At 45.6% G+C, this 26,038-nt stretch overlaps 1 protein-coding gene across 1 annotated transcript in view; it reads left to right on the forward strand.

Annotated features, from left to right (window-relative positions):
* Positions 1 to 8,437, forward strand: part of LOC149346495 (uncharacterized) — a 100,569-nt gene extending 92,132 nt beyond the window's left edge. Inside the window, exon 4 of the mRNA XM_089541355.1 lies at positions 7,311 to 8,437. Within this exon, the coding sequence (XP_089397481.1) occupies positions 7,311 to 8,437 (1,127 nt within the window). The remainder of the gene's footprint in view (positions 1 to 7,310) is intronic.
* The last annotated feature ends 17,601 nt before the right edge of the window (positions 8,438 to 26,038 follow it).

Raw genomic sequence — 26,038 nt, forward strand, 5'->3', positions numbered from 1 at the left:
CACACACACACACACACGCACACACGCACACACACACGCGCGCACACACACACACACACACACATATATATATATATATATATATATATATATATATATATATATATTGCTTGCGAAAGTATGAAGTGCCTGACTACTTAACAGAGTATATAGAGAAGTATACGATTCTTTACATGAAACAGTTTTATTGGAGTCAACGTTTTGATCGGAGGACCGATCTTTTTCAAGTCTCTTCAAAAAGATCAGTCCTCCGATCGAAAGGTTGAGTGACATAAAAGTTATGTCATAAGTTATGAGCAAAACAGACGCAAACGAAGCCCTCTAGAACGACCACAAGTGTGAAGCAATAATAATGTTTCAAAGTATTGAAGAAGCGCAGCTTGTTAGGCCAGTTGGTGCATGTTGCAAAGGAATAGATTAACCAGCAAAACAGGACACGTTCACACGGCGAAGAAATACACATGGACACCGCTGGATTTCCCATGGACACTGTCTATGTGTATTTCATAGCCGTGTGAACGTGTCCTGGTTTGCTGGTTTTTTTATTCCTTTGCATTCTTTATGTCCCGTCCCTTTTTTCTGTTCAAAATCGTGGTTTTCCCAACCAACAGAGTAAACGTGTGACAAATTATAGAGTGATGAGACATGCCCAGTAAGCCAAAGCAGCAAATTTATGTATTTTGCAGTATGAGTAACGTGTAGGATTATGCCAGCTAGTAATTATGATTTTATTCTCCTTACGGTCTATGTCAGCTTCTTGAGAACGAGAGAGGGCAAACCTTTATTCAGAAGATAGATAGGATTAGCCGGCGCCAATGGCGAACGGTGTCGTGAATGCCGCGTACCTAGCTGGAGATGCCACAAGATGCCGCTGCCTAGCGTGCCCGGTGTGCGAGAGCAACTTCTGATTTGATATATGGGGCTTTACCGTCCCAAACAGACTTAGGCTATGAGAGACGCCGTAGTGAAGGGCTCCGGAAATTTCGGCAACCTGGGGTTCGTTAACGTGCACTGACATCGCACAAATCACGGGCCTCTAGAATGTCGGCTCTACCGAAATTCGACCTCCACGGCAGGGATCGAACCGTGTCTTTCGGGTCAGCAGCCGAGCGCAATAACCACTGAGCTACCGCGGCGGCTTCGAGGGCAACTTCCAGCGTCACAGTCGAGCACTCGAGGAGGGAGGTCTCCCAAGCGTCTTTAGTGGGAGTGTGGTGGGAGGGGGTCTTAAATGCGTGGACCTATATGCCTTATGCCTACACCATAAATACACCTCTGTGATTTGCTTAGAGCACTAAGTATTCTTGCAACCCATGGGGCAGATAATCCCTGCTCAGCTTTATGCTAATATACTGCTGCATATTCAACATTGTTATCTGCATTGATATGTGCAAGTCTTCAGTTGTCCTGTAAATATCAGGGTTATGCAATGGAAGTACGTGATGAAGTAATCCTTTGGACAGCTGAAATAAATGTAATTTATTCGAGTACTGATGATGTTAACATCTCTTGCTTTGTTTTGGGGACGTTGCCCCGGCACCGTTATCTGGAGCTACGTGTATTTTTTTTTCTTTTTAAATTCTTTCCACCTTTGCTGTTTCTCTTGAATGGCTGTTTCTTCAAGCTTTCTTCTCTGTAGGCGAAGAGTCATATTGTGAAAATGCTGATGATGTTGGTTTAGTTTACTATTTACCAGAAATATTAAGTTTGAACTTCTCGTCCCAATTAGCAGGTATTTCTTAGAATTTTACGCAAAATCAAATTGCTGGAAATACTTCGTTTAGATAGCTTCCTAAAAGTTTGGTGACTAATTACTCGTCAGTAACTCCGAAGGACATCTTTTCTATGTGTTACAAATCCCATGTACCTGCTAAAATGAAATGAAAACCAAGTAGGAAGCAGTACACAGACTAGAAACAGATATTTCAGTTGTATTACCTGTTTCTCGTATTTTTTTCCGTTCTCAAACGAGGAGTCCACCTACACGCTGCTCGCCTCTAGTACTTTAGTGGCGGTAGCGTACTCGGTTTGCTTTTAGCATGTTTTTTATTATATGAATATATTTTTTCTCAGCACAAATCCAGTTACCGACATCAAGATGACTCGTCGAAATGGCTGTCTCGATGACTGAGATGACGTCCTTGGAGAAGAACATATTACGATCAAATTTTCGTTCCTTGTTATTGCCCTTATTTATTGGCATGAATATGACAGCCATTGACGAAAACGTACGTGCGTATTATATCCCTCCTTGTTTTTTTTTTCATGTGCAATTCATCACAGTGCTGCCATGGATTAAATGATTTTCAAAACGTAGATTTGACGTCCAGTCCTGCAGAACGGCCAGTGGATCTAAAAATAATGAAACCTATCCGTTTGGCGGATACTTTAATTTTTCTGATATTATCAAATGGCTCCTTTATACCTGATATATAACGGCTCGGTAAGAGCGCTCATTCTGTACATCGCCGCAGAAGCAGCCTGCCGAAGTGATCGTCGGTAAGCAAAATCTTGCGAATTTTATTATTCTTCTAGCATACACGGTGTTTCACCTAAGAATTTACATCATGTTTAAAAATAAGCTTTTTGAGTTAAAGGAGCGCTTTTTCGGGATAGCATTGTTAGCGGTGTAGTACATCAGAAGACAGCCAAAATGTGTTAACTAGCAGGATGGTTAACTAAAATTGAATAGAAAACTTCTTATCTATGGTGGTTAGGCTCGTTTACTATTCAGAGGCTACAGCCCGGTGTAATATCCATATCAGTTTTTGGAACTTCGAAAACGTGCTTACCCTCCGTGCTGTGCGACAAATTTTCACTATTTCGACGAGTTTCATTCACTGGAGAGGTTTCTTTGCTTGCAAGGTCTAGAAAGCGCATGTATTTTAGCGCGATGTACCTACAATTGGTTGAGCCAGAGCGCCGAAGTTAACCGCGTTTTCGCAGTACTAAAAACTGATGTGCATATTATGTACCATGGGCTACACGCCTTTGAATATTTAAGGAACTTAACAGTAATAGAAAAAAGTTAACTATTCAATATAGTTAACCAGCCTGCTATTTAGCACGTCTTAGCTGTATTCTGATGCAGTACACAGCTGGGAATGCTACGCCGAAGAAATGGCCATTCTAACTTAAAGAGCCTATCTTTAAACATTGTGAAAAGTCTGAGATGAAACACCGACGCGTTATTGCAATTCTTCAGATATGGAATGAAAGTCTGAGAAACCGCGCCGCCATTCGGAATAAATTAATGGATAATATTACTTGTACGTTTCGGTTCTCTTCATTCTCACCATTACTTTTGACATTTTCAGAACTGCGAAACCATGACCGGCACTTCAAGAATTACTTCTGTCATCCTCGCTATGGCTGGTATGTAACTTCAATTCCTCCATGGTAGTTCTCATACTTGCATAGTCTTCTTGATTGATTTGACCGGCCATTGTGTCTGAGGAGCAGATTCATTCTTAAAGTGCTATATGTAATTTCCCAGTCCGGTGATGCCACTATAGTGACGGGTTTCTTGTGGGCCTCATATCTCGCCATCATCATAATTTATTTGCCCTTAACGGTCCTTGGCATAGGGCATTACATAGGGAAGGGGGGGGGGGAGCAGTCTTTATATAACGCAGTGGTCGGCAATGATCAACAAGAAATACAAAGTGCAGAGTTCATTGTCAACATCATCAAAAGTATTAACATAAGAAAGACACAGCAGCTCGAGAACATTGATAAAGATAAACACGTGCACACACTCAAACACACGATAAAACAACGCATCCCTTGAAATGTGCTGTTAATAACTGCCTGAATTTATTTGGTTCTATTTAAATAAGTATGGAATGGGGTAGGTCATTCCACAATGTAATAGAGCTAGGTAAAATGGATGTATTAAATGAGTTTGTGGAGCCGTGTATGCGCTGCAAACTTATGAGTTAAAACGTCGGTGTGACGTGCGAAGCGGCGGGTGCAACACAGTTTCTTAGCTGTGGAAATGTTTAGTGCGATTTGTGAAGTAAAGTAAGCTGTGAAATGTTACGCCGAAGTGCAAGGGCTTGAACATCAAGGGATGCCTAGATAAGAGCTACACTGTGTCGTTTATGTGAGCAATATAGCAGTGCAATACATGTGTACAGTTTATGTGTACAATGAACCGGATTTGAACTACAGTATTTGTTTCTTTATGAAAAGTATGCGCATGTAGCCGGAATAATTCCTGTTTATATGCCTACAAGAAAGGAATGAATTCTATAAAAGAAAAATTTAACTCTTCGATGTTCTGTGCTTCTATCGGTAAATGCCACTGAAGAAGCAGGGAAATTTCCATTTTTACAGCGGCAGATGTTAAGCTTCATTTCTAGGCGCATTACGTAGTTTCGGTAGCAGCAATATCAGTATTTGTAGTTGCAGTAGTGGAAGTAATGGTAGTTGTGGTAACCACTGAGAGGGTAGGTTAACATGAAAGCAGAGGGAGGGAAGGAGTTTTGTCCAGATGGAATAAATTTAGCACGGTTCATATGCGGCAGCTGCTGCAATACGCACCGCGCGAAGAGAGCGGCGGACTGAAGGGAACAACTAGTCACGAAAGGATTATACAGTATAAGGTCATGCTGAAAAACAGCGTGAAAGATGACGGACGAGAAAAGGCGAGACAAACACAGCTCTGTGTTTGTCTCGCCCCTTCTTGTCCCTCGTCTTTCGCACTGTTTTTCAATGTGACAATTTATAAACAACTCGCCCAGCTGTCCGTACTCTAAAGAGAGAGCTCTAGGACTGTACAGATTTCAAGTCGATATCAAATTGTCGACTACAATATATCGCACAATATAAAGGACTTAACAACTGTCATTCAATGCTGCGTTGCTAAGTGGTAACAGCGCTATCATAATTTTGCATGTTTATTTGTAAACACTTCCAAACCTCCATTAAGGTAGCCATTTTGACACGGCCGAATGGAAGTCGATAATGCTATGAAGAACAAGACTGAATATCTCACGCTGCTCCTAAAGTGTGGTATAACGTTCAGCCTCTATTTGATGAAGAGGCGCGCTATAATATCTACCGACTAGTGACGCTCATACCGCCCTGTTATGGTGATGTTTGCTTTGGGTGGAGGGGGTCTCTTGAGGGCGCAATTTCAGTACGTCTCTAACCTCTGAATTGTAGTTAGGGAACGGGTGTCTTCATTTATGTTTTCATGTTCCGTATGAAGCATAAAATAAGTATTATGATAAGAAATATAACGTTTAGGAAGCCGCTCTCTCCCAGTATAGCATTCAGTGTGCAGTCTCATAACATTACTGCCAAAGGTGTTTCGACAACGGGTGGTGAGGAAATAATTTGGCACGTCCGATGGTTATGGCGATAAATATGAATTTGGCAAAGTTTACTTTTGTATTGCATTTCAAACCAACAACACTCAGGCAAGCACACTATGTTAGTGGTACTGAAGTTGAAGTTTTCGGGAACGGAGTCTTTGAAATATGAGAGCGCGCTTTATAGCAGAGTTTCTGCCTGCAGAATGCTGCATTGCTTTGCATTCTTGAATATATACTGAGGAACATTATTCTAATGCGCAAAAAACGATTTGCTGGCTGGAGTAAAAATGAAGCTTTCAAAGACCCTAAATATTGTTCAGAAAACTGGTGATAATCGGAAATATCCCAAAGAGAACATGCCGAAAAATTTTCTCCGCTTCTGAAAAACGCCGAAGTATTGGGCTTCCTGTATTATGAAAATAAGGAAGTAGAAATCAACACTATCAAAAGACAGCAATAGCCCACACTAAATTCATCAATGATAAGGAAAAGCGTGGTGTAATATTGGTTTGATAATGTGTCCTAAACTTACTAAGAACGCAAAATAGTGCGCAGTAAAGTATCTTACATTCTACATTATATGAATCAGCCTTTAGCATCAAAAATTTAACTCAGATGATTTCTTTCGATTTCGAAACGTTAAAATTAACTCCTTCATTATCATAAGTATTACTACATCTACTGCTCTCTCCCATACAGTCCAGCTAAACTGGTCCTATGCCAGCCGAGGTGACCTTACGCGATCAAGCTTCCTAATCTAATCCAACAACGCACTTCCTGGAGCATCTTGCTATGCTTCCCTTCACTTAGAATTAAGTTAACTACCCTCAACGACCTTTGCTTGTGTTACCCTCAAAAATCATTTACCAGCTGCATATTATTTTGCTTAGCTCCAAGTGCACTAAGGACTTTAAACCAGACAGTCAGTCCTTTATGCTGAAAGAAATGCAAAATAAAATCTTTCGAAATTCTTTTTAGCGGCAATGGTTTGCGTCCTTCAGCCCGGAACGTCCTGCAGAGAGCCGGTGTAATATATAACCTAGAAGTGTCTTCGGGGCCGGTGGTATTCAGTTTCCTGCATTTCCAAACTGCGCTGACCAACTAGGACCGAGAAAGCAGACTACTGAGAAACAAGGCGAACACCTCCCGGCGTATATTCGATGGATTACTTGCAGTCTTTTCTATATTCTCGACAAACACAACAGGAACAAACGCCGCCGCGGTGGCTCAGTGGCTATGGTGCTCGGCTGCTGTCCCAAAAGACGCGGGTTCGATCCCGGCCGCGGCGGCTGGAATTTCTTTGGAGGAGAAATTCTAGAGGCCCGTGTACTGTGCGATGTCAGTGCACGTTAAAGAACCACAGGTGGTCGAAATTTCCGGAGCCCTTCACTACGGCGTCTCTCATAGCCTCAGTCGCTTTGGGACGTTAAACCCCATAAACTAAACTAAACTAAACAACAGGAACAAACCAAAAAATGAGGTGTTAACTGCAGATAATCTATACACTTCACTGCGGAACATCATGTGGGCGATGGAACAAGCTTAAAGGCGAGGTAAAAATGAATGACTCAGATCAGATGCTACAAAGGATATGTTTGTAAATACCTAGGCAAAAGTGTGTAACATAGGATAAGAGTACATGCATGTAGTGACAAGGCGAGAGGAAAAAGAGTTGAAACATGCTAAAAAACATATATGTGTAGTGGTACCAAATAGTATGGACAGTGACAAAGGCAGAGGGCGCAAACTATTAAAAACAACTAAAAATAAATAGTCGTGATAAATGGAAAGAAAAAAAAGTAAAATTTCCTCCACTTTCACTCCACCCAATGTATCTTTATAAAATTGCGTAATTGGGCCATTTAGCATTATTCTCTGTACAGCGCACCTTAAGGAACCTTTGCTCTGTATGTTGTCACAATACATTTCGAGTAGAATTTATATAAAGCTTAGGAAATGTACCTCATGACAAATTCGAATGATATGCAGGAGCTCTGTGCCTGGCCGCGCCGGATGCAGTGAACAGGTTTGATACTTCCACACGCCACTTTCCGGCACGGCGGAGTGTATCGCTTGTAGAAGCGGCCCGCTACTCCTTAGCCGAGGAAGCAGCGAGGTACTCTCCAGCCGAGGAAGTGGCAAGGTACTCTCCAGCCGAAGAAGTAGCGCGGTACTCACCCGCCAAGGAAACAGCGCGATACTCCCCAGCCGAGGAAGCAGCGAGGTACTCTCCAGCGGAGGAAGCGGCAAGGTACTCTCCAGCTGAAGAGGTAGCACGGTACTCACCAGCCAAGGAAACAGAGCGATACTCTCCAGCCGAAGAAGCAGCGAGGTACTCTCCAGCAGGAGAAGTGGAAAGGTACTCTCCAGCCGAAGAAGTAGCGCGGTACTCTCCAGCCGAAGAAGTAGCGCGGTACTCACCCGCCAAGGAAACCGCGCGATACTCCCCAGCCGAGGAAGCAGCGAGGTACTCTCCAGCAGAGGAAGCGGCAAGGTACTCTCCAGCTGAAGAGGTAGCACGGTACTCACCAGCCAAGGAAACAGCGCGATACTCTCCAGCCGATGAAGCAGCGAGGTACTCTCCAGCCGAGGAAGTGGCAAGGTACTCTCCAGCCGAAGAAGCAGCGCGGTACTCACCAGCCGAAGAAGTAGCGCGGTACTCACCAGCCAAGGAAACAGCGCGATACTCTCCAGCCGAGGAAGCAGCGAGGTACTCTCCAGCCCAGGAAGCGGCAAGGCACTCTCCAGCTGAAGAAGTAGCGCGGTACTCACCAGCCAAGGAAACAGCGCGATACTCCCCAGCCGAGGAAGCAGCGAGGTACTCTCCAGCGGAGGAAGCGGCAAGGTACTCTCCAGCTGAAGAGGTAGCACGGTACTCACCAGCCAAGGAAACAGCGCGATACTCTCCAGCCGATGAAGCAGCGAGGTACTCTCCAGCCGAGGAAGTGGCAAGGTACTCTCCAGCCGAAGAAGCAGCGCGGTACTCACCAGCCGAAGAAGTAGCGCGGTACTCACCAGCCAAGGAAACAGCGCGATACTCTCCAGCCGAAGAAGCAGCGAGGTACTCTCCAGCCGGAGAAGTTGCACGGCACTCACCAGCTGCAGCAGCAGCATAATAGGCAGCAGTCGAAGAAGCTCGATATGCCCAGCCACTGAAGCGATTTCGAACGCTCCAGCTATGCAGCCAGCGTGCTACGTTTGCTTCTTGAAATGTTTGCACTAATTATCTGGCTGAACTGTAAACGCTTGGCGATTTGCATATTATCTTCTCCCTGCACAAATTGAAACACACTCTGCCTTTCACAGTAGAAAACCTGCTACGATAGTCACTGTTTTGCACTAATTTTAAAGCTTCTTCAAAAACCTGCTATTATGCACCCCTCTCCGTTTTTTTAATGCACCATTAGGGACAATACAATAAACAAATGTTTAAACGAATAATCACAACTTACTTCATTGATGAAAGTAATATTCATTCACACATTACGATTTCGTATGATTGCATAAGGGCGATGTAAGAAGACACGCAGCGATTTAGGAAAGTATGGTTCAGTATTAAATAGGGAAAATCCACATTACGCGAACAAATAATTTTCTGTGGCTGAGGCAGGAAGTAGTGCATTGAGTTTACAAAGTAGACAGTTGAATATGTCACGCAGTTTTTCGTGCAGCAAAGCAGAAGGCGATTGAATGAATGGTTGGTTGGTTGGTTTATAGGGTTTAAAGGGGCTGCGAAACACTGCCTGGGGGAATACCGGCTATACTTCAGGTGGGTTCTTTATGTCACACAGATGCTGACTTAAAGAGAATTACAGGAATCGATGCACAGGAACGGGAGTTATTCAGTGGAGAAATTTCAAAATACAAGCAAACAAAACGCTGCCCTCAACTCGATTTTGGCGGGGCTTCCCACTCCTATTTCGCTCTCCCAATGACGGCACCTGGCGCAACCAATCAAAACAGCCAGCCAGAGCACGTCGCGGAAGTTTGTACTCCATGGTTGCCTGCTCTCTGTGAGACTGGCAGCGTTGTTTCCATGCCAGAGCGCCCCTGGTGGTGTATTTTTAGTTTACTTGCTTTGCAGGGCTTTTATCTAAGACAAGCAAGTTGTTTTTGTTGATCTAATATAAAACGCAGACAGGTCACAAAATGTGTCTCTATTTATTCACACAATTTGCAGTATATTTACTGTTTGTCTGGTCATCAAGCTTGCGCCAGGTGATGTCATATCCGCTGCTAAAAACCCGCCACTGTGTGGCGACACCATCCGAGCCATGAAGTTGTTTTTGGGAGGACATTAAAATATTAAAAAACGGAATGTACGCGGTATTACCGACGCTAATAGCACCATTATAACTCACTGTATGCAATCAACAGGCAAAACAGTTAACTAAGATTGTGTTTCTGGGCCCCTTTAACGTCCCAAAGCGACTAAGACTATGAGAGACGCCTATGAGAGAGAGAATGAATGAATGAATGAATGAATGAATGAATGAATGAATGAATGAATGAATGAATGAATGAATGAATGTTTATTTTGACAGAAATGCAAAGTCTGTCAAGGAGGCTGACAAAAAGGCAGCGAATGCCCGACAAAGTGTCAGTCCCCTTTCTAAATACACAAAACACTCAAGCAAAACGGTATAAGCAAACTACATAAAGTATTACATACACTTAAAATGGAAGGTACATGCAATAAATAATAGAAACAGTGAAAGCATGTTGCACATTCAAGGGAAACAATCAACGGAGGTGAAGGCCGCAGAATTGTCGAGGAGCCAAAGAGGAGATTTAGTCTAATTGAGCAAGGAAAATGTGTTATCAGTGATGTTCACAGCAAACCAAAAACGACGAAATATGTCCAAAATGTTGCCAACTCACAATACCCTTCATTTTACGGCAAAGTTGATCGTAAGTAATACCTGTGATGCACTTTAAAAACGATCTCCTGACTCGTATTTGCGTACATTTTTTTTCTCTATCACCCTGGTGTGATACGCCTGCGTGATCTGACTCTATTAAAGTAAGCATCAAAAGATCTATTTGGTTTGTGCGCAATTTTGCATGGTTTTCGCGTTGCGCAGTTTTTACTGCGGCTACATGCACTAATTGTGGTATGCCCTACCGCATCCCAATGCCCGCATGGAAAACCGTCGCGCTAAGTTCTGGTGTTTTAATGAATACTGTGCGGGCGTGATATGCCATATGTAGAACTTTACGGCCCGAGGCGAGCTATGAGCGGCGCTGTACAGGTGGACTCGAGAATACTTTAAGCTACCGGGCCTTATTTACAACCAGGTTATATCCGTACTATTGCCATGACGGTTTCTTTGTGTGCGCACTACGGCGATCAACTGTGCTCATTTTTTAAGCGGCAGACACCGCTGGGAAGCTACGAGTATCTGTTATCGGCGCACTGCTGTGACCCTGAGGGCACACTTAGGTGCTGCGCTGTGGATGTGGGTAATTCAAAAGCGTTCTGTACACTGTGGCGGACGCTACCCTAGCTGCACTGGGTATTTATAATGGCGATAATTTTTTTCTCCTCATCAGTGATGTAGAGCGCCGAGGGACTCATCCATGTGTGGTCTAATTCTTGGACACGGCGTATTCTGAAGGGCAAAAAAATTACCTCAACGTTTACCACGTCTTCATTCAAGAGACCTCATATGCCTAAGCCTAGGTGCAATGAACTCGCACGATTTTACTGCGTGTACACTACCAAACAAAAAAAAATACTCTTATGGCATGCGAGACTGCAGCAGCTGCTGGGCTCTCTCCTTTCGCACGACGTTTGTGAAGGTCTTCAGAAGTAGCTCCTTGAAGGTTTCCCAGTTCGGGAGGTTAGCTTCCTCATTCTCAAACCAGATTCTTCCTGTTCCGTCCAAGGCGAAGAAGACGTACCTCAATTTCGTGGATTGGTAAAAGATAGCCACACTGTCGAACTGTTCCAGCCATTCTTCGCGGTCGGCCCCAGGCGAACCATCGAAGGTTGGTGGCACCCGGGGCTGCTGCAGAATGATTGCAGTGGCCGTCTCGACAAGCTCATGGTGGACGTTGCAGTTTTCCAGGAAGCACAACACCATTGGCCGAATGTCGGGCAATTGATGCAATTGATGCATTGACACCTGCAAAAATACATGGTGGCCAGCAGTGCTCCGGTCCAGGTGAGTGGATCCTGTACCTGGCAAGATACCAGGAGCTACTTAACTGAAACAACAGAGCGGAACATGGATGGACCCGACGAGCGAGCGCGACCGGCGTCCGAGCCATATAGAAGGAGCTAGTCTTCTTGCTGCATTGTCTGGCGGCGCGGGTGCCGTTGTGCCACAGCTTCCTTTCATCGCTGGAATGCTGTTTAGGTGAGAAGTAAAGGTGCTCGGCCCAAAGGAAGCTGCCCTCGCTCCCCAGCACCCGGCGCCGACAGGTCCAAACGTGACCACTCTGGTCCGTTCCGGCGCGGACTGCTGCTAATGAGTCACCCGCCTGACGGAGTGGGTGATGCAACCATTGTCAACCGCCGTGGGTATAAAAAAGCGCGTATTGTGCTCGGATATAGAGCAAGGAGTGAGACGCAGTGTTTGTTTGAGTCTCCGTTACGGGCAAGCTACTCTGGAGATGCTGTCACACAGTCGGCTGCCATGCCTAACTTGTCTATTCCCGAGTAAATGTTGTATATAAAGGTTTTTTACCTTCCGTGAGCGCCGTGCCGAATGCCTGGGAACTCGTCCTTTCTAGCGTGGCGGCCAGAATGTCGCAACAGTGATGACACTTGCAACATGCCCGGAGACAAGAATGCACAGAAGATACATTAGCTGTTAGTGTTCAGCATGGACGTGGAGTGTAGGGGAAAACGAAAAGAGGGCATGCGATTAGACACCATTATACGTTCCCGGTACGTTAAGAAGTTCTCACTGATGCAAAAATGAAAACAGAATGACATGTTTGTGGACGCGTATTTTTGTTTCGAGGGAACTACAGCGCTGTGAAATACATCGGATATATGTGCCAGTAGCTTTTTGTATAGTAAAAAGAAGCAGCGCGTATAGACAAGGACGAACACAAGACAACAGGACTGGCACTGTCTTGTGTTCATCCTTGTCTGTTCCCAAAGCGACCGACAAGCCCAAATCAAGACTCTAGTTTTGTGCAGGCGGGGATCCAGCCAAAGCTTCGAGAAACTCTATCTTTAAAAATAGCTTCTCTTCTTGAACGATATATACCCTCGGAATGTAGTCGCATGCGCTGAAAAACCGTACCGTGGGAGTACTGGTGGATAAACTTGCGTCGAGTCTTCTTTAATGAAGACTGCTGTCCAGCCTGAATAATAGTTAACATACTAGGATTTTAACAATCTCTCTGCCTTCTTTCTAAGCGTATGTCGACTGGTTCATTGCGGTTTCTCTGAAATAATGAATGCGTAAGTGTAATAACCCTGTACCCCCTCCCACCCGCTACAAAGGGGTTGGAAAGAGGCTGCTGCAATGCGCCTAAATTCGGAATAGAATTTAGTATCAAGAAACTAGGTGGTGCGCAAATGGCAGCCACGCCTGGGTGGCGCACATTGATTCACGGTCTAGAAAAATGTGGACTGACAACACTTTGCGCACAGGACAAAATGCGGGTGCCTTTGCATATGAGAACGCGCACTATTTTATAACCCATTCTAGATTTTTTTTTTTTTTGGGGGGGGGGGTTATAGGGTTTGTAGGTACGTTGTAGAGGAGGACGCCAGATAATCTCGAGCACCAGGAGTTGTGCACTGACATTTCGCCTTCATTGAAATGCGACTGTTCAGGCCTGGGTCCAACCCATGCCTTGCGGGTGGTTGGTATAATGCGGACCCACCACCGCGTTAAATCTGTAACTACACAATCGTATGTTTGTAAGTGTCATCTGTGTTCGGGGCGCCCCTGGGACGGCTCGGCTCTTCTGTAGCAAACAACCCTGTGTAAAATTCCCAACCAAGTTTAGGATTCCGCAGTGCTCGTTCCCATTGTCTTGTCACGGAGTTGTTACTTCTCAGGCGTCCTACTGTGAGCTTCATGCGCCTGCAGTTCGCTAGCGCCAACAAGGAAATTCTATCAGCCTGATGGTTGAAGTCTTGATGAAAGCATTAACAGCCTGATGGTTGAAGTTTTTATGAAAACACTAAGCTCGTGATGATATGTGGTTTTATGTCCTGATGGGATAAGAGCTATCATGTACGCCGTGGTTTAGGGCTCCTGGTTAGCTTTACTAAACCTTGGGTTGTTTACCATGCACAGTTGTGCCATAGCGGTCACTTTTGCTCGGTTTCTTTGTGTATGCTCGATTCAAATCCGCTGTACCTCTATGTACCAACCAGTGTTCGCATGCCGCGACTAATCCGATTAGGTGAAGTGTCTGGGACTGGGAGCATGTTTTTCGTGCCACACCTATAGATTGGCACACTGCGCTGTTTCGACTCCCTTGGGGCTGGCTTTAAGCCTGCACAATATGTTTACACTGAAGCGCCAGGTATTGTTTGTTTAGCATTTGTGCAGGGCAACGTTTGAGCACAAGCGTGCAGTCAAGTTACAAATTTAACTAAGAACATCTGCTCTTAGAATTAATAAAATACATTAGAGTGAGCCTAGGTGCCACTTGCACGTCACCTTCATGCATTCTTCATGCAGTGAACTTCGTCAGCCCATTTGACGGACTATGCACTCCATCACTCCATAGGTTACATCAATACTCGCCATTGCATCCTTAGTACCCATTTCGTGGCCGCAATTTATCTTCGTTCTTTTTTTACCTCTTCCACTCTGCTCTCCTTCTGTCTTTATCTCCCAAATTCCCCTCCCTACGCAGAGTAGCATGCCAGCGATTTTTAAACGCCGGCTAAATTCTCTGCATTTCATTAGAGTCTCTCTCTCTCTCTCTAAACGTAGGATTTTAGAGCCAGCACACACACAAAAAACTAATCGCATCGGGCGTATACGTGCAAAGAAGCCAACGTTTATTTCTTTTTCTTCCTCCCAACATCATCAGTAAGCCTCCTTTTGACAAATTTTATTCAAAGTTAGGTAAATAGTGTCCATTACTAAGCGCAATTTCTTCCTTTCGAGTCGGTCGTCTGCTATGTAAGACTTTCCTGCTCAAATTTTCCGTTTATAAAGGACATCCTGGAATAAAAAAGGCGATATTCCTGATGCAAGAACAGCAAGGATAAGAACAACTTTAACTGATAACATAACAGTGCACACGAGGCGGTGTGCACTGTGGCGATTTTTATGAATTCCTTGAGATAAGTCTGCATAGTTGTTTTCTCCTGTTTGGATCTGCACCAAAGTCTGGCCAATTCACCGCCGTGGGTATGCTCCATCAGTTCGCACGCAACAACTGAGGAGGTTAATAATTGCAATACCTGCTCGAGACTAAGAACACAGGAAGTTACCTTTATTAAAGACCCAAAACATTCCGGTAGTAGGTGCATCAATGTTCAAATCGTTATTAAGGCGGAAGCCTTTGCCTCATCGTTGTAAGCAGGAGCTGTCGACAGAAATGTCACGCTTTTCAGTTGGTCCAAACGGTCTTGACGTCACAGTGCGCGAATTTCAAACGGGGCCAATTGTACTTTGGCTACTAACCATGCAACCAATTAAAGGGATCGTATAGTGATGCTCCAAATAAGTTTGACTGAGTTTAGTTAATTGCTTACTTAACCAATTAGTCTAATTAACCTTTCTAATCAGACCAGATAAATAAATAAAACCGAGTAAGAAATTGGCCGGTGGCGGTGGAAAACATTTATTTACAGATAAACTTCGGGAGGTGAGGTATGAGCTGACCCAAAGGGGGCCAGCCCTCACAAGTACTAGGTGGAGCTCCCTAGTTCGGGACCCCAGTGGCGTCGGCCGCTGCCCGGGCTCGCGCGACCAGGGCCCGTTGGGCCTGCAGGTCAGAGCAGCCGAGCAGGGTCGCCTCCCAGTCCTCCCGGGTTGGGTTGGGGTGAGGGGGGATAGCAGGGTTGGAGGGGCAGGCCCACACCATGTGGTAGATGTCCGAAGACTTCTCCGCACAGTACGGACAGCTGCCAGAGAAAGAAGGGTCAAAGTGTTTTAGAGCTAGCTTGGGAATCGAACCCCGGTCTCCAGAGTGCGAGTCGAGCACGCTACCACTCCGCTATGCCAGCTCGATGGTTTGGAATGAACAAAGGTGCGTCTAGTGAATACGGTGCCTTCGTTTACTCCCATCTTCCTCCCTTCCCGTTAAGGCGAGGTTTAGGTGTCCACCGAGATATGAGAGACAGATACATTTCCTTTCCTCAAAAACCAATTTACCAACGAGCAAGGCGTATTTGTCCGCGTTTCAGATTGGTCCAAATTGTCGTGACGTCACCACGCACGAATTTTGACGGGTGTCCACCGACATATGTGAGACAGTTACTGCGCAACTTCCTTTCCTCAAATACAATATTCGACTAGTGCCTACTGGGATATGTGAGACAGTTAACGTGTAAGTTCCTTTCCTCAAATACAATTTTCATTCTCTTCACTACGGCCCCTCTTTCTTCTTTCACTGACACTTCCTCCCTTCCTGTACCGCGCGGCTCAGGTGTCCACCGAGACGACAGAGAATTACAGCCCCATTTCCTTTCCTAAAAAGCGTTGCGTTCAAAGGGCAACGCATCGCGCCGAACGGGTGGTGGCATTCCGTGGACTCCCTGGCAGCGCTACAGCACGCTGTCGCATTCCACTCCTAAAGGCGAAGCTGAAGCGTCATTAATTAGCAGTTAATTAATGCAACAACAAAATGTGAAGTGAACAACCGCGTAGCAGAATGCAGCACTCAGGCTTTCGCCTTTCACCACTTTAGCCGCTAAAGTTCCTCGTAATTTTTCACTCTTATATGCCTTCAGTCCTGCGAACTGTAAATTAGAATTTAATGCGATCCATTCCTGCGTGTCTATCTGGAATAGAACGTTTCCCAAAAAAATATGCGCCTCTTTCTGTGCCTTTCTCTATCCTATAAACAACCAGCTCAAAAACATAGGTCACAGCACAACACCACACAATTAATAAACACCAGAATGTAAGGCTTTTATATGAAGTATGTGCTAAGAAGTTTCCAAAATATTGAAAGATACAGAATCCTAATCTCCTAATTTGAGATAAGTACACAAAAATAACTCCTCGCTTCTTAAAGATGCAAAGAGGCAGGCGAGTTTATGTATCTCCTTTTTTCTCTTATCAGAACTGTCAGCAAGGTCCTTACAAGCAGGCCACGGGGCCGGCCATTTCGCCACCTTCATCTTTTTGTGCGCAAATCCGCAACTCCCTGCGGTCTGCTCGAGTCCAGGTGCTGCCTGAAACGCCCACTTTATTTGCCGTGGAGAGCTCCATTCACAAGCCGCACTATTCCAAGCAAGAAGAAATTACATAGGGAGAACTGTTTATAAAAGGCTCTCGCCGAGCTGCGTCTGAATGTCATGCGGTCTTGTCCTTTTCAGGATGCACTCTCGTCAGGGTCACAAATTAGCGCTAAGCTTTTTATGAAGTTTATTACTGTTCCCCGACGGTCTTTTTTTGAAAAGTGTCGCGCTTTCAACTGGAGGAGTACAAATAGCTTACGCAGGTAGGCTCCGCTTGCTGCTGGGCACCCAAGCCGAGCATATACGTGCAGAACAATATGAGAGTGTATTAGAAAGTTTTTTATGGAGTGTGTGGTTTTTGAATAGATTTGTGACGCTATGAACCAGCGCACTACTTTTCTGCTGGCACTTGGTCTGATCATATCTTCTCTCCTCACACTCGCCTGCGCTACAGGTAAGCAGGCACTTCTCCGTACTGCACATTCAATCGTGGAGATGCGCCTGCGGCTATTTGCTCTTGTCTTCGAGCGGACGTTCACCGGTGACACAATAAATCTGCGTTACCCTCCTGCTACCTAATACTAAATGATGTCAGGTTGTGCGCATGTAAACTATTTCACAACATGCGGGATATTGCATAGACTAAGCTGCATCCTGCAAATATCTCTGCTTTTTCGCACCCTTCGACACCGCCGATTTAGGTACAGCCCCCGTGAAAAGTATACAGCCCAAGGGTGTTTGCTTGCGAGACTTCGTGCCTCGTTATCCATTCTCAGCGACCGTAATCTCTCTAAAGAGAAATGGCTTCGCGTCGTCAACCCTCCCAAGCTTTGGATTGAGAGATATACTAGGGAGACGCGCTAAACAGCTTAGAAGCCAACCCCTTTAGCTCAATTGTTTTTTGCGGAGTCTACTTATAGACATCTAATGATACTTTATAGACTGTCTGTGCAGCTGTTCTTATACTAAGTTGGAGTGAAAAACAATGAAAACCGTGTAATAATGAGCTATTCAGCTTGCATAAACATATGGGCGAAGTTTGTTTATGGCTGAGACCTCTATTTCGTAGACGAAGCATCTCCAGAGTTTAACAAACATTGTGCGCTACAGCTGAAAGTGCCTCATGAACGTTTCCTGTTATTTCGCAATGCAATTTGTGGTGCCGGAATCTTCCGGATGAACAATGTTTTCATTCAAAGAGGGTTTTGCACTTTACCCGTAACCTCATCTGATACAACAAAACAGAGTAGATTATCTCAGCGCAAGAAAGATTTTGCCGTAACTCTTTTTCTGTAGCACTACTATACCTCTAAAAAGCTAACTTTATTAGGATAGTCTCTGTTTTGCCAAACAATGCTTTCCGAAAAAAAAATCAACAAATGATTATCATCGATTTCTACCTGACTGGATTCGGGTTCGATCCCAGCTTAACATGACTGAACGCTAATAGTTTTCTTCTGGATCGTAGAATTCGTAGAATCATCAGCAGATTTAGTTTAAGAAGGTTTTTTTGTAGCTACGCCAGTGGTGAGCCTTTTCACGTATGTGTTAAAAGTGAGTCTAGGCCAGCCACGCCCAGAAAAGTAGTTCAGAAATTCTGCTAAAAGGTCCTAAAAATTGCAACAATGAAAGATGAGCGGGAAGTCCTGTTTACAATATTTACTTTCTTATTTTAAATTATTCACAAATGGGGCAACACAGGATGATTTTCAACATGCCTTAATTATTACAATTTAAAACTAGATACTGAATTACTATATTATTGGGCTAGTACGAAAGCTGGCCAAAGTCTTTCATGAAAATTTTAAAACAAGATATATGATAGTTCGATTTTTGAGTAAAATTCCCCAGTTGGAGGAAATGCCTAGCAAGCTAGTATTTCCTATCTACCATCCAATTAAGCACACCATAGCTACAAAAATTTCCTAGGACCTATTTGCTGAAGTAAAATTCGTACTGGTCCGAGGAGCTAATCAGGGTTGACGAACAAATCTGGCAGCCGCTCTAATACATGTGCCAAGTAAGACGGTTCGGAAGGTGAGATTGAAATAATAAGGCTTAATTCCTTGCTAGATTTTTTTGCAGCTGTGACGTTCCACTCAGGCAGGTCGTAAGCAATAATCAGTGAATTACGTAAAATACGGCGACCATATTAATTTCTCACTTGATTGAAATCGGTCATTTTTCTCTGCTTTATTTTTCTCAGATTTCACTCGGAAAAATGAGTTCCCCGCCTGATGAGCCAAATTCGGCTGATACTATCAAAATGAATCTACTTATGCACAGGCAGTATTTTCGTCATGTTCTCGGGCAATATTGTTTAATAAGGATGCGTATAGCTCTTTGGAGCTATTTTGATACCTTTTCGAGAAACGCTGCAAAGTTTTCACGGACAAGATGTTCTTTCAGCAGATTCTGTGTAAACTTTTGTACTGTTTGCAAGGAAAAGCCTAAGGCCGTAGAAAATAATGTTTTCTTTTTATGATCGTCGAGTTTATATGGCCTCAGATAGCGTTGAATGCTCCCTGCAACCTCATGAAGGTCTCCTGCGGCACCATTTTGCAGACATCTACACGCTTGCTGCGCTCACTTACAGCTTTATTAACGATCATTATTCATATAATATATACACTCTAATTGGTGGTCTTAATAATTGTAATGAAGTAAGTGTGCTTGTAATGTAATTTTCCTTGTGTGCGATGTGAGGCGCTCATAAAAGGACTCCATTTATCGCACTGAACGAGCATTCCTCACTGGCGAAGAGGTAGCGTGTCGGTTTCCGACTCTACCCATTGCGGTTCGATTCCGCATGACCACCATATTTCTTTTCAGTGTAACTGCGATCCTGTCGACCAGTGTGTATGTTTCATTCAACCAAACATTTGGTTTTCCGCCGAACGGTGATATTAACGCTATCGCATTCAAAGACTTCCCTAAAATATACTAGAAGGAGGTTGGTGGTGGTGGAAAACATTTATGTACACATACACTTCCGGGGATTATGTATGTGCTGACCCAGAGGGGGCCAGCCCTCAAAAGTTATAGGTGGAGGTCCTTAGTTTCAGTTTCAGTTTATTCACTTTGAATGAAGGTTATACAAAACAGGGTGAAAAAAGCATCTGGGCCCTTAGCAAGCTGCTAGTTCGGGCCCATGGAATAAGTGCACAAAATACCGTACCCAGGCGTCAACATAAGAAAAAAAGATGTACATTTTATATGAATAGAAGATGTTACACAAAACTACAATCAACTGAAGCAAGCATATGAAACCCCGTTCGGGACCCCAGTGGCGTCGGCCGCCGCCCGGGCTCGTGCGACCAAGGCCCGTTGGGCCTGCAGGTCAGAGCAGCCGAGCAGGGCCGCCTCCCAGTGCTCCCGGGTTTAGTTGGGGTGAGGGGGGATAGCAGGGTTGGAGGGGAAGGCCCACACCATGTGGTAGATGTCCGAAGACTTCTCCGCACAGTGCGGACAGCTGCCCGAGAAAGAAGGGTCGAAGTGCTTGAGAGCTGCCGGGCACAGCAAAGTATTGCATATAGGCGAAGCAGAAGCCGCTCCTCCGCCTTTGAGAGACCTTTACATGGGCGGGGATAAAGACCGTGGCCAGATTGATAGACGGAGCATACGCGAGCGCTCACAGGTGCATGGCCTTGGCCTTCTCTTGAGGTGAATGGTACTGATGTGAATAAAAGCTAGCAGAAAGTTCGTATACTGATAGAAGCCGAGGGAAAAAGGTGGAGCATCGCGTCGGCTCCGGTGTCGGCTCCTCCTCAGAGTACCTGCGCTCGGTACCAGAGTAATCACACGAACTGAGACTGAGTTTGTTCGTGCGAACTTCCCCATCGTCCTTTAGGCTACTGCGCGGCCAACTGTGCGGTTCGCACACAAAAGGCACTTCACGCGAGTGCGAAGTACACATACCAGTGGTTTTAAAAGAGTTCGAGTGTATAAATAGTGTTTTTTTTTCCTATCAGAGTCCATCGAACAAACCAGGTGGGCACCAGCTAGTGGTCAGCCGGCGCACACGTTTCAGATTTGGTAGATGAGAGTGAGCAGGATGTTACTTTTGCGGGAGCGCCTCGTTACAGTTGCTAAATTGCTTATATAAAATTGCATTTCTCTGCTTCCCGCGTGTTGACTCAAAAGAAAACATTCGACAGAAGTCTGTCTGGTTGGGAAATTTAATGTTAGGAGAAGGTAAGTGACGCCAACCAAGTAAAATACAGGAAAAACACGACGTTTCGGGACCGGCTCGGCCCCTTCTTCACGGTGTGACTACGGGCGAGCGCAGCTTGGCTTTTTAAGCCCCTGTGTGGAGGACCTGCGGGTCAATGGCCGCAGCCCATGGACGTAGGATGAGGGGAGAGTCCCCAGGGAACGATTAACATTCTCTCGTGTTTGCTGTATGTGCCACGACTCGAGTAGAAGCCTCCTGCGTGGGTTAGCTTCCGTTTCCAATACAATGGTGCTGTCGAAGTCAATTGGGTGGTCACACCCTTCACAGTGTTCGGCCACGGCGCTGCGTTGACGATTCATGTGACGGACGTCCGCTTTGTGTTGGTTCATCCTTTCCGCGAAGTTCTTCGTTTCCCCTATGTACGACGCCGGGCAGACGGAACACGGAATTTTGTACACGACGCCCTGGGCCTTTTCTCTGGGCTGCCGGTTTTTTGGGCGGGGGAGAAGGCGACCGATAGTGCTGGTCGGTTTGTGCGTTGTCAGCACCCCCTCTTTTCCGAGAATGCGACCGAGCGTCTCGCTCACGCCTCTCACGTAGGGGATGCAAACACGTTTTCGCTTCTGGCATGCGTCTGAGGAAATAATAGACCGGATTTTGTTTTGCCTTTCTTGCTTCCTGATAATGCGCCGGATGAATGAGCTTGGGTAGCCGTTCTTTTGGAGGTCAGAAATGACTCGGTTCTTCTCCTTCCTTTTATCTTCACTTTAGGAACATATGGAGTCGGCTCTCTTCAGTAATGACGTCACGACAGATGCTTTGTGCGGGATGGGATGGTTCGAATCGAAATGTAGGTACCGTCCTGTGTGGGTTGGCTTCCTGTGCACCGAGGACTGCAGGCCTTTGTCGTGCCTTGTAAGTAGGACATCCAGAAAAGGCAGGCTGCCCTGCTGTTCATGTTCAACAGTAAATTGTATGGCCGGTTCAACTGAATTTAGATGACTCTGGAGGTTTTCTATCTCTGAGGTTTTCACCACACAAAAGCAGTCGTCTACATAACGGAGGAATAACTTTGGCTTGGGATTAAAGGAGGAGAGGGCCCGGCTTTCGACGTCTTCCATGGTTAGGTTAGCCACTGTGACTGAAATTGATGCCCCCATAGCAGTTCCGGTTGTTTGCTTGAAAAATTCTCCGTTGTAGGTGAAAAAGGTACTGCGCAGACAGAGGTCGAGAAGGCGACATACCTCATCGACGTTGAGTGGAGTTCTCTCGTGCAGCGTTTGGTCGTCTTCGAGTGCGCGGCGAGCGACGGACACAGCAAGGGGAACCGGTACGCAGGTAAATAGCGACACCACGTCAAATGAGACTAGGCTTTCGTCTTCCTCCACGGTAAGGTTCGAGACAAGTTGGACGAAATGCCGCGAATTCTGTACATGCGTGGGTGTTCTGCCGGCGAGCGGCGCCAGTACCTTGTGCAGGTAGTCAGAGAGACGTCGCAGAGGAGACAGGGTGAAGTCTACAATTGGCCGAAGGGGGACGCCAGGTTTGTGAGTTTTAGGTAGCCCGTAAAAACCTGGAGCTGAGCCGTTTCTGGAGATGAGGCGGAGGTAAAGCCATTTGAAATCAGGATGCCGCTTGAACATCTCTGCCAGGGTTTTGTTGAGTGTTGCCTGAGTGTTTGAAGTCGGATCCTTGCGAACCCTCTCATACGCCCCACTGCTCAAAAGGGCTGACGCCTTCTCCTCGTAGTCGCGTCGGTCCATCACCACTGTAGAGTTGCCCTTGTCTGCCGGGAGTATGACGATGTCGGTGTCGTCCCTGAGACCGCGTAGGGCTTTTCGTTCCAGTTGAGACAGATTGCTCGGAAATTTGGGGGGTACCTTGGCGATGACACCAATCGCTTTCAGGCGGACCTCTTCCCTGACGTGCGGCTCCAGGTGCTGGACCGCATCTTCAACAGCCGCGACTAGTTTTGGGAGGGCGGGACCAGATGATATGTTGAATCCATCTCCTTTTGCGAGAACAGAGGATTCGGGCGGTGTTAAGCGACGGGAGGAGAGGTTCTTTACAAAGCCAGAGTTATGGGGGTCAGGCTGTTTCTTCTGCCGCTGCTGTAGGGCAAACAACTTCTTGTTTTGACACTCACGATGTTTGTTGGCTGCAGTGGAGGCCGCTTCCATGGCAAAGGCGTCCACCCGCGGGAAGAGCTCAGGCATCCTGTGTTCTAGTTGGCGGCGCGCGAAGAACCGGTCCAGCTCCTTTTTGCGGAGAACGGAATGGCACTCGTGTATCCGCGCACTTAATAACTGTTGCTCCGTTTTGGACACCAGCCGTAGGCCTTCTGCGGTGGTTACAGGGCGCTTTAGGCGAAGGCTCACGGGTATCACATCCTTTTCCTTGCAGGTCTTGTTGAAGTTTAGATGTGTCCGGAAGACAGCAATACTCTTGGTGATGTTGACGTATCGCTTCACTAGCTGCATGGTCTCGATGCCGAAGTCTTGGCGTATAGACTCAAAAGAAAACATTCGACAGAAGTCTGTCTGGTTGGGAAATTTAATGTTAGGAGAAGGTAAGTGACGCCAACCAAGTAAAATACAGGAAAAACACGACGTTTCGGGACCGGCTCGGCCCCTTCTTCACGGTGTGACTACGGGCGAGCGCAGCTTGGCTTTTTAAGCCCCTGTGTGAAGGACCTGCGGGTCAATGGCCGCAGCCCATGGACGTAGGATGAGGGGAGAGTCCCCAGGGAACGATTAACATTCTCTCGTGTTTGCTGTATGTGCCACGACTCGAGTAGAAGCCTCCTGCGTGGGTTAGCTTCCGTTTCCAATACAATGGTGCTGTCGAAGTCAATTGGGTGGTCACACCCTTCACAGTGTTCGGCCACGGCGCTGCGTTGACGATTCATGTGACGGACGTCCGCTTTGTGTTGGTTCATCCTTTCCGCGAAGTTCTTCGTTTCCCCTATGTACGACGCCGGGCAGACGGAACACGGAATTTTGTACACGACGCCCTGGGCCTTTTCTCTGGGCTGCCGGTTTTTTGGGCGGGGGAGAAGGCGACCGATAGTGCTGGTCGGTTTGTGCGTTGTCAGCACCCCCTCTTTTCCGGGAATGCGACCGAGCGTCTCGCTCACGCCTCTCACGTAGGGGATGCAAACACTCGTTGTTGTACTCGAATCATCAAGCTGCTGTCTCCACCGTCCCCTAAGAAATATCAGAGTACCTTGGAAGAGCGAGGTGGTCCGGAACCTGCAATTTACTGCTATTTCGGCTATCAACATCCTCATGCCCCAAATCTAATCATTCTGTTAGGAATTCTAATTCTCTCTTGAGAAGCGTCACAGATGGATTGCTCACGCATGTGTATGTATCACCGACTGGCCTACAAAACAACCCTTCTAAGCTATATTTCTGGTACTTGGCTCTAGAAGCTAAACTAGTATTCTTAGAGTAAATATGAGTAGTACACTCACATTGAACTGATCACAGCATAGCATTTTTTTCTCCTCAGGATTCTCGCATGCAGAAAAGGGATGCCCTCCGAGGGAAGAGCACCAAGACTGCGCAAGTCGTGACTGCGCGGAACGCACCTGCAGACGGATGACTCGCCCTGAAAACTGCACTCTGGAATGTCTCGCCGGTTGTTTCTGTTCAGGGGGATTTTATCGTAACAAGCGCGGGCAATGCGTCTCCTTCGAAGAGTGCTTGAAGGATAACTGAAATGAAGGATTGACGACCAGCCGACGAACCACTTCAAGTCTTTCATACTTCTTATCATTCCCTTAATAAAAGAAACACACATAAAACACATATTTAAAGCATGTTGCATACGCAACTCACGGGTAGTCACACATGGAATGAGTCACGTTTTCGATGGAAGGCTTACAAGAGCACAGCTGACTTGCTTCTATTAAGCATAGCAAATTACACTAGAAGCATTGTTCTGGAAAGCTATGATTCTTTGAATTATCAGACCTGATTGGAAGCAGCTCCTGTAACGGAGGAAAAGACTGCGAGGTAGACATTGCAAAACCTTGCCTTTAATGTACATTTTGGCCAGCGGGCAGGAGCGTAGTCAATAAAAATAAACTATTACCGAGGCAAGTGCAATTTTTGTATCGGTCCTGAGATTTCTTGTATGAAGTTATGTTCCAACACTGTTCGTACTACTCCGCAGCTGATCCTCTCAGGTAGAGTCACTATTCCTGTAGTGGTTTCTACATCACTTTTTTTGTGTATTATGTTCGCTCAACCTCTTGAAAAGTAAAAAGGCCTAGCAGCATGATAAGCATGGCCGCTATTGTAGGCACTAGCACTAACCTAACTATTAATACACGGAAGGACAACCGCAAAACAAAATCAAGAAATTAAGCACACAAAGTAAATAAGACTTAATGTTCTAAAGCGCGATCGAACGCAAACGCGCATTTATATATATTGTTCCGCCTCATATATATATATATATATATATATATATATATATATATATATATATATATATATATATCGAAAAAATGGCATTATAACTTCAGATAAATCTTAACATCCACGCGATTTCAGTTCTGAAGACTGCTTGGTTTTTTTTATAAACCTTGGTACAGATTAGATGGGACACCCTGTATATGCATGGCGCAGCTCTTTCAGGGAAGTCGGCTACCAACTTCAACAAATGGGCTTTCGATGTATGAAGATAACTTCTACACAAAATTACGTGTTGCCAGGCATGACTAAAACAGGCGTCTAACGGTTACTGGTATAATGTGTTTAATCCGATAACACAAGACAGTGCGTATGTTCCCCTCGTAAAGGCGAATTTCGCGGAATATCCTTCCAGCATGTCCAACCAACATGCTTTATGCCAGTCGGCGGCGTTAAAGTCATGGTCCGCCGTGGTGATTGCAAAAGATTCGGAAGCCGGACGCTCGTTCCTCGAGCAACGTGGTCGCGCCGAGCATACAACAAAGGTTTTCACTCATCAATCTTCTAGGACAATCATCCTCTTTAATTGAAAAAAAAAATATTTTCCTGCAAGCAATCCCAACTCTCGCCCGCTACCATTACTATTGCCCGGCTCCTAAAATTCAGAACAGCAGTTATTCGCGCAATAGAACAAACGGAATAGAGGCGATCGCAAATGCAGGAAATGATATTTGGCCGTACCGTGCAGCGGATAAATTACTGTAGCGTGTTGTTCTCGTAAATG

Source organism: Amblyomma mixtum, chromosome 4 (genome assembly GCF_055824585.1).
Source record: "Amblyomma mixtum isolate Tamu chromosome 4, ASM5582458v1, whole genome shotgun sequence".
Taxonomy (NCBI): domain Eukaryota; kingdom Metazoa; phylum Arthropoda; class Arachnida; order Ixodida; family Ixodidae; genus Amblyomma; species Amblyomma mixtum.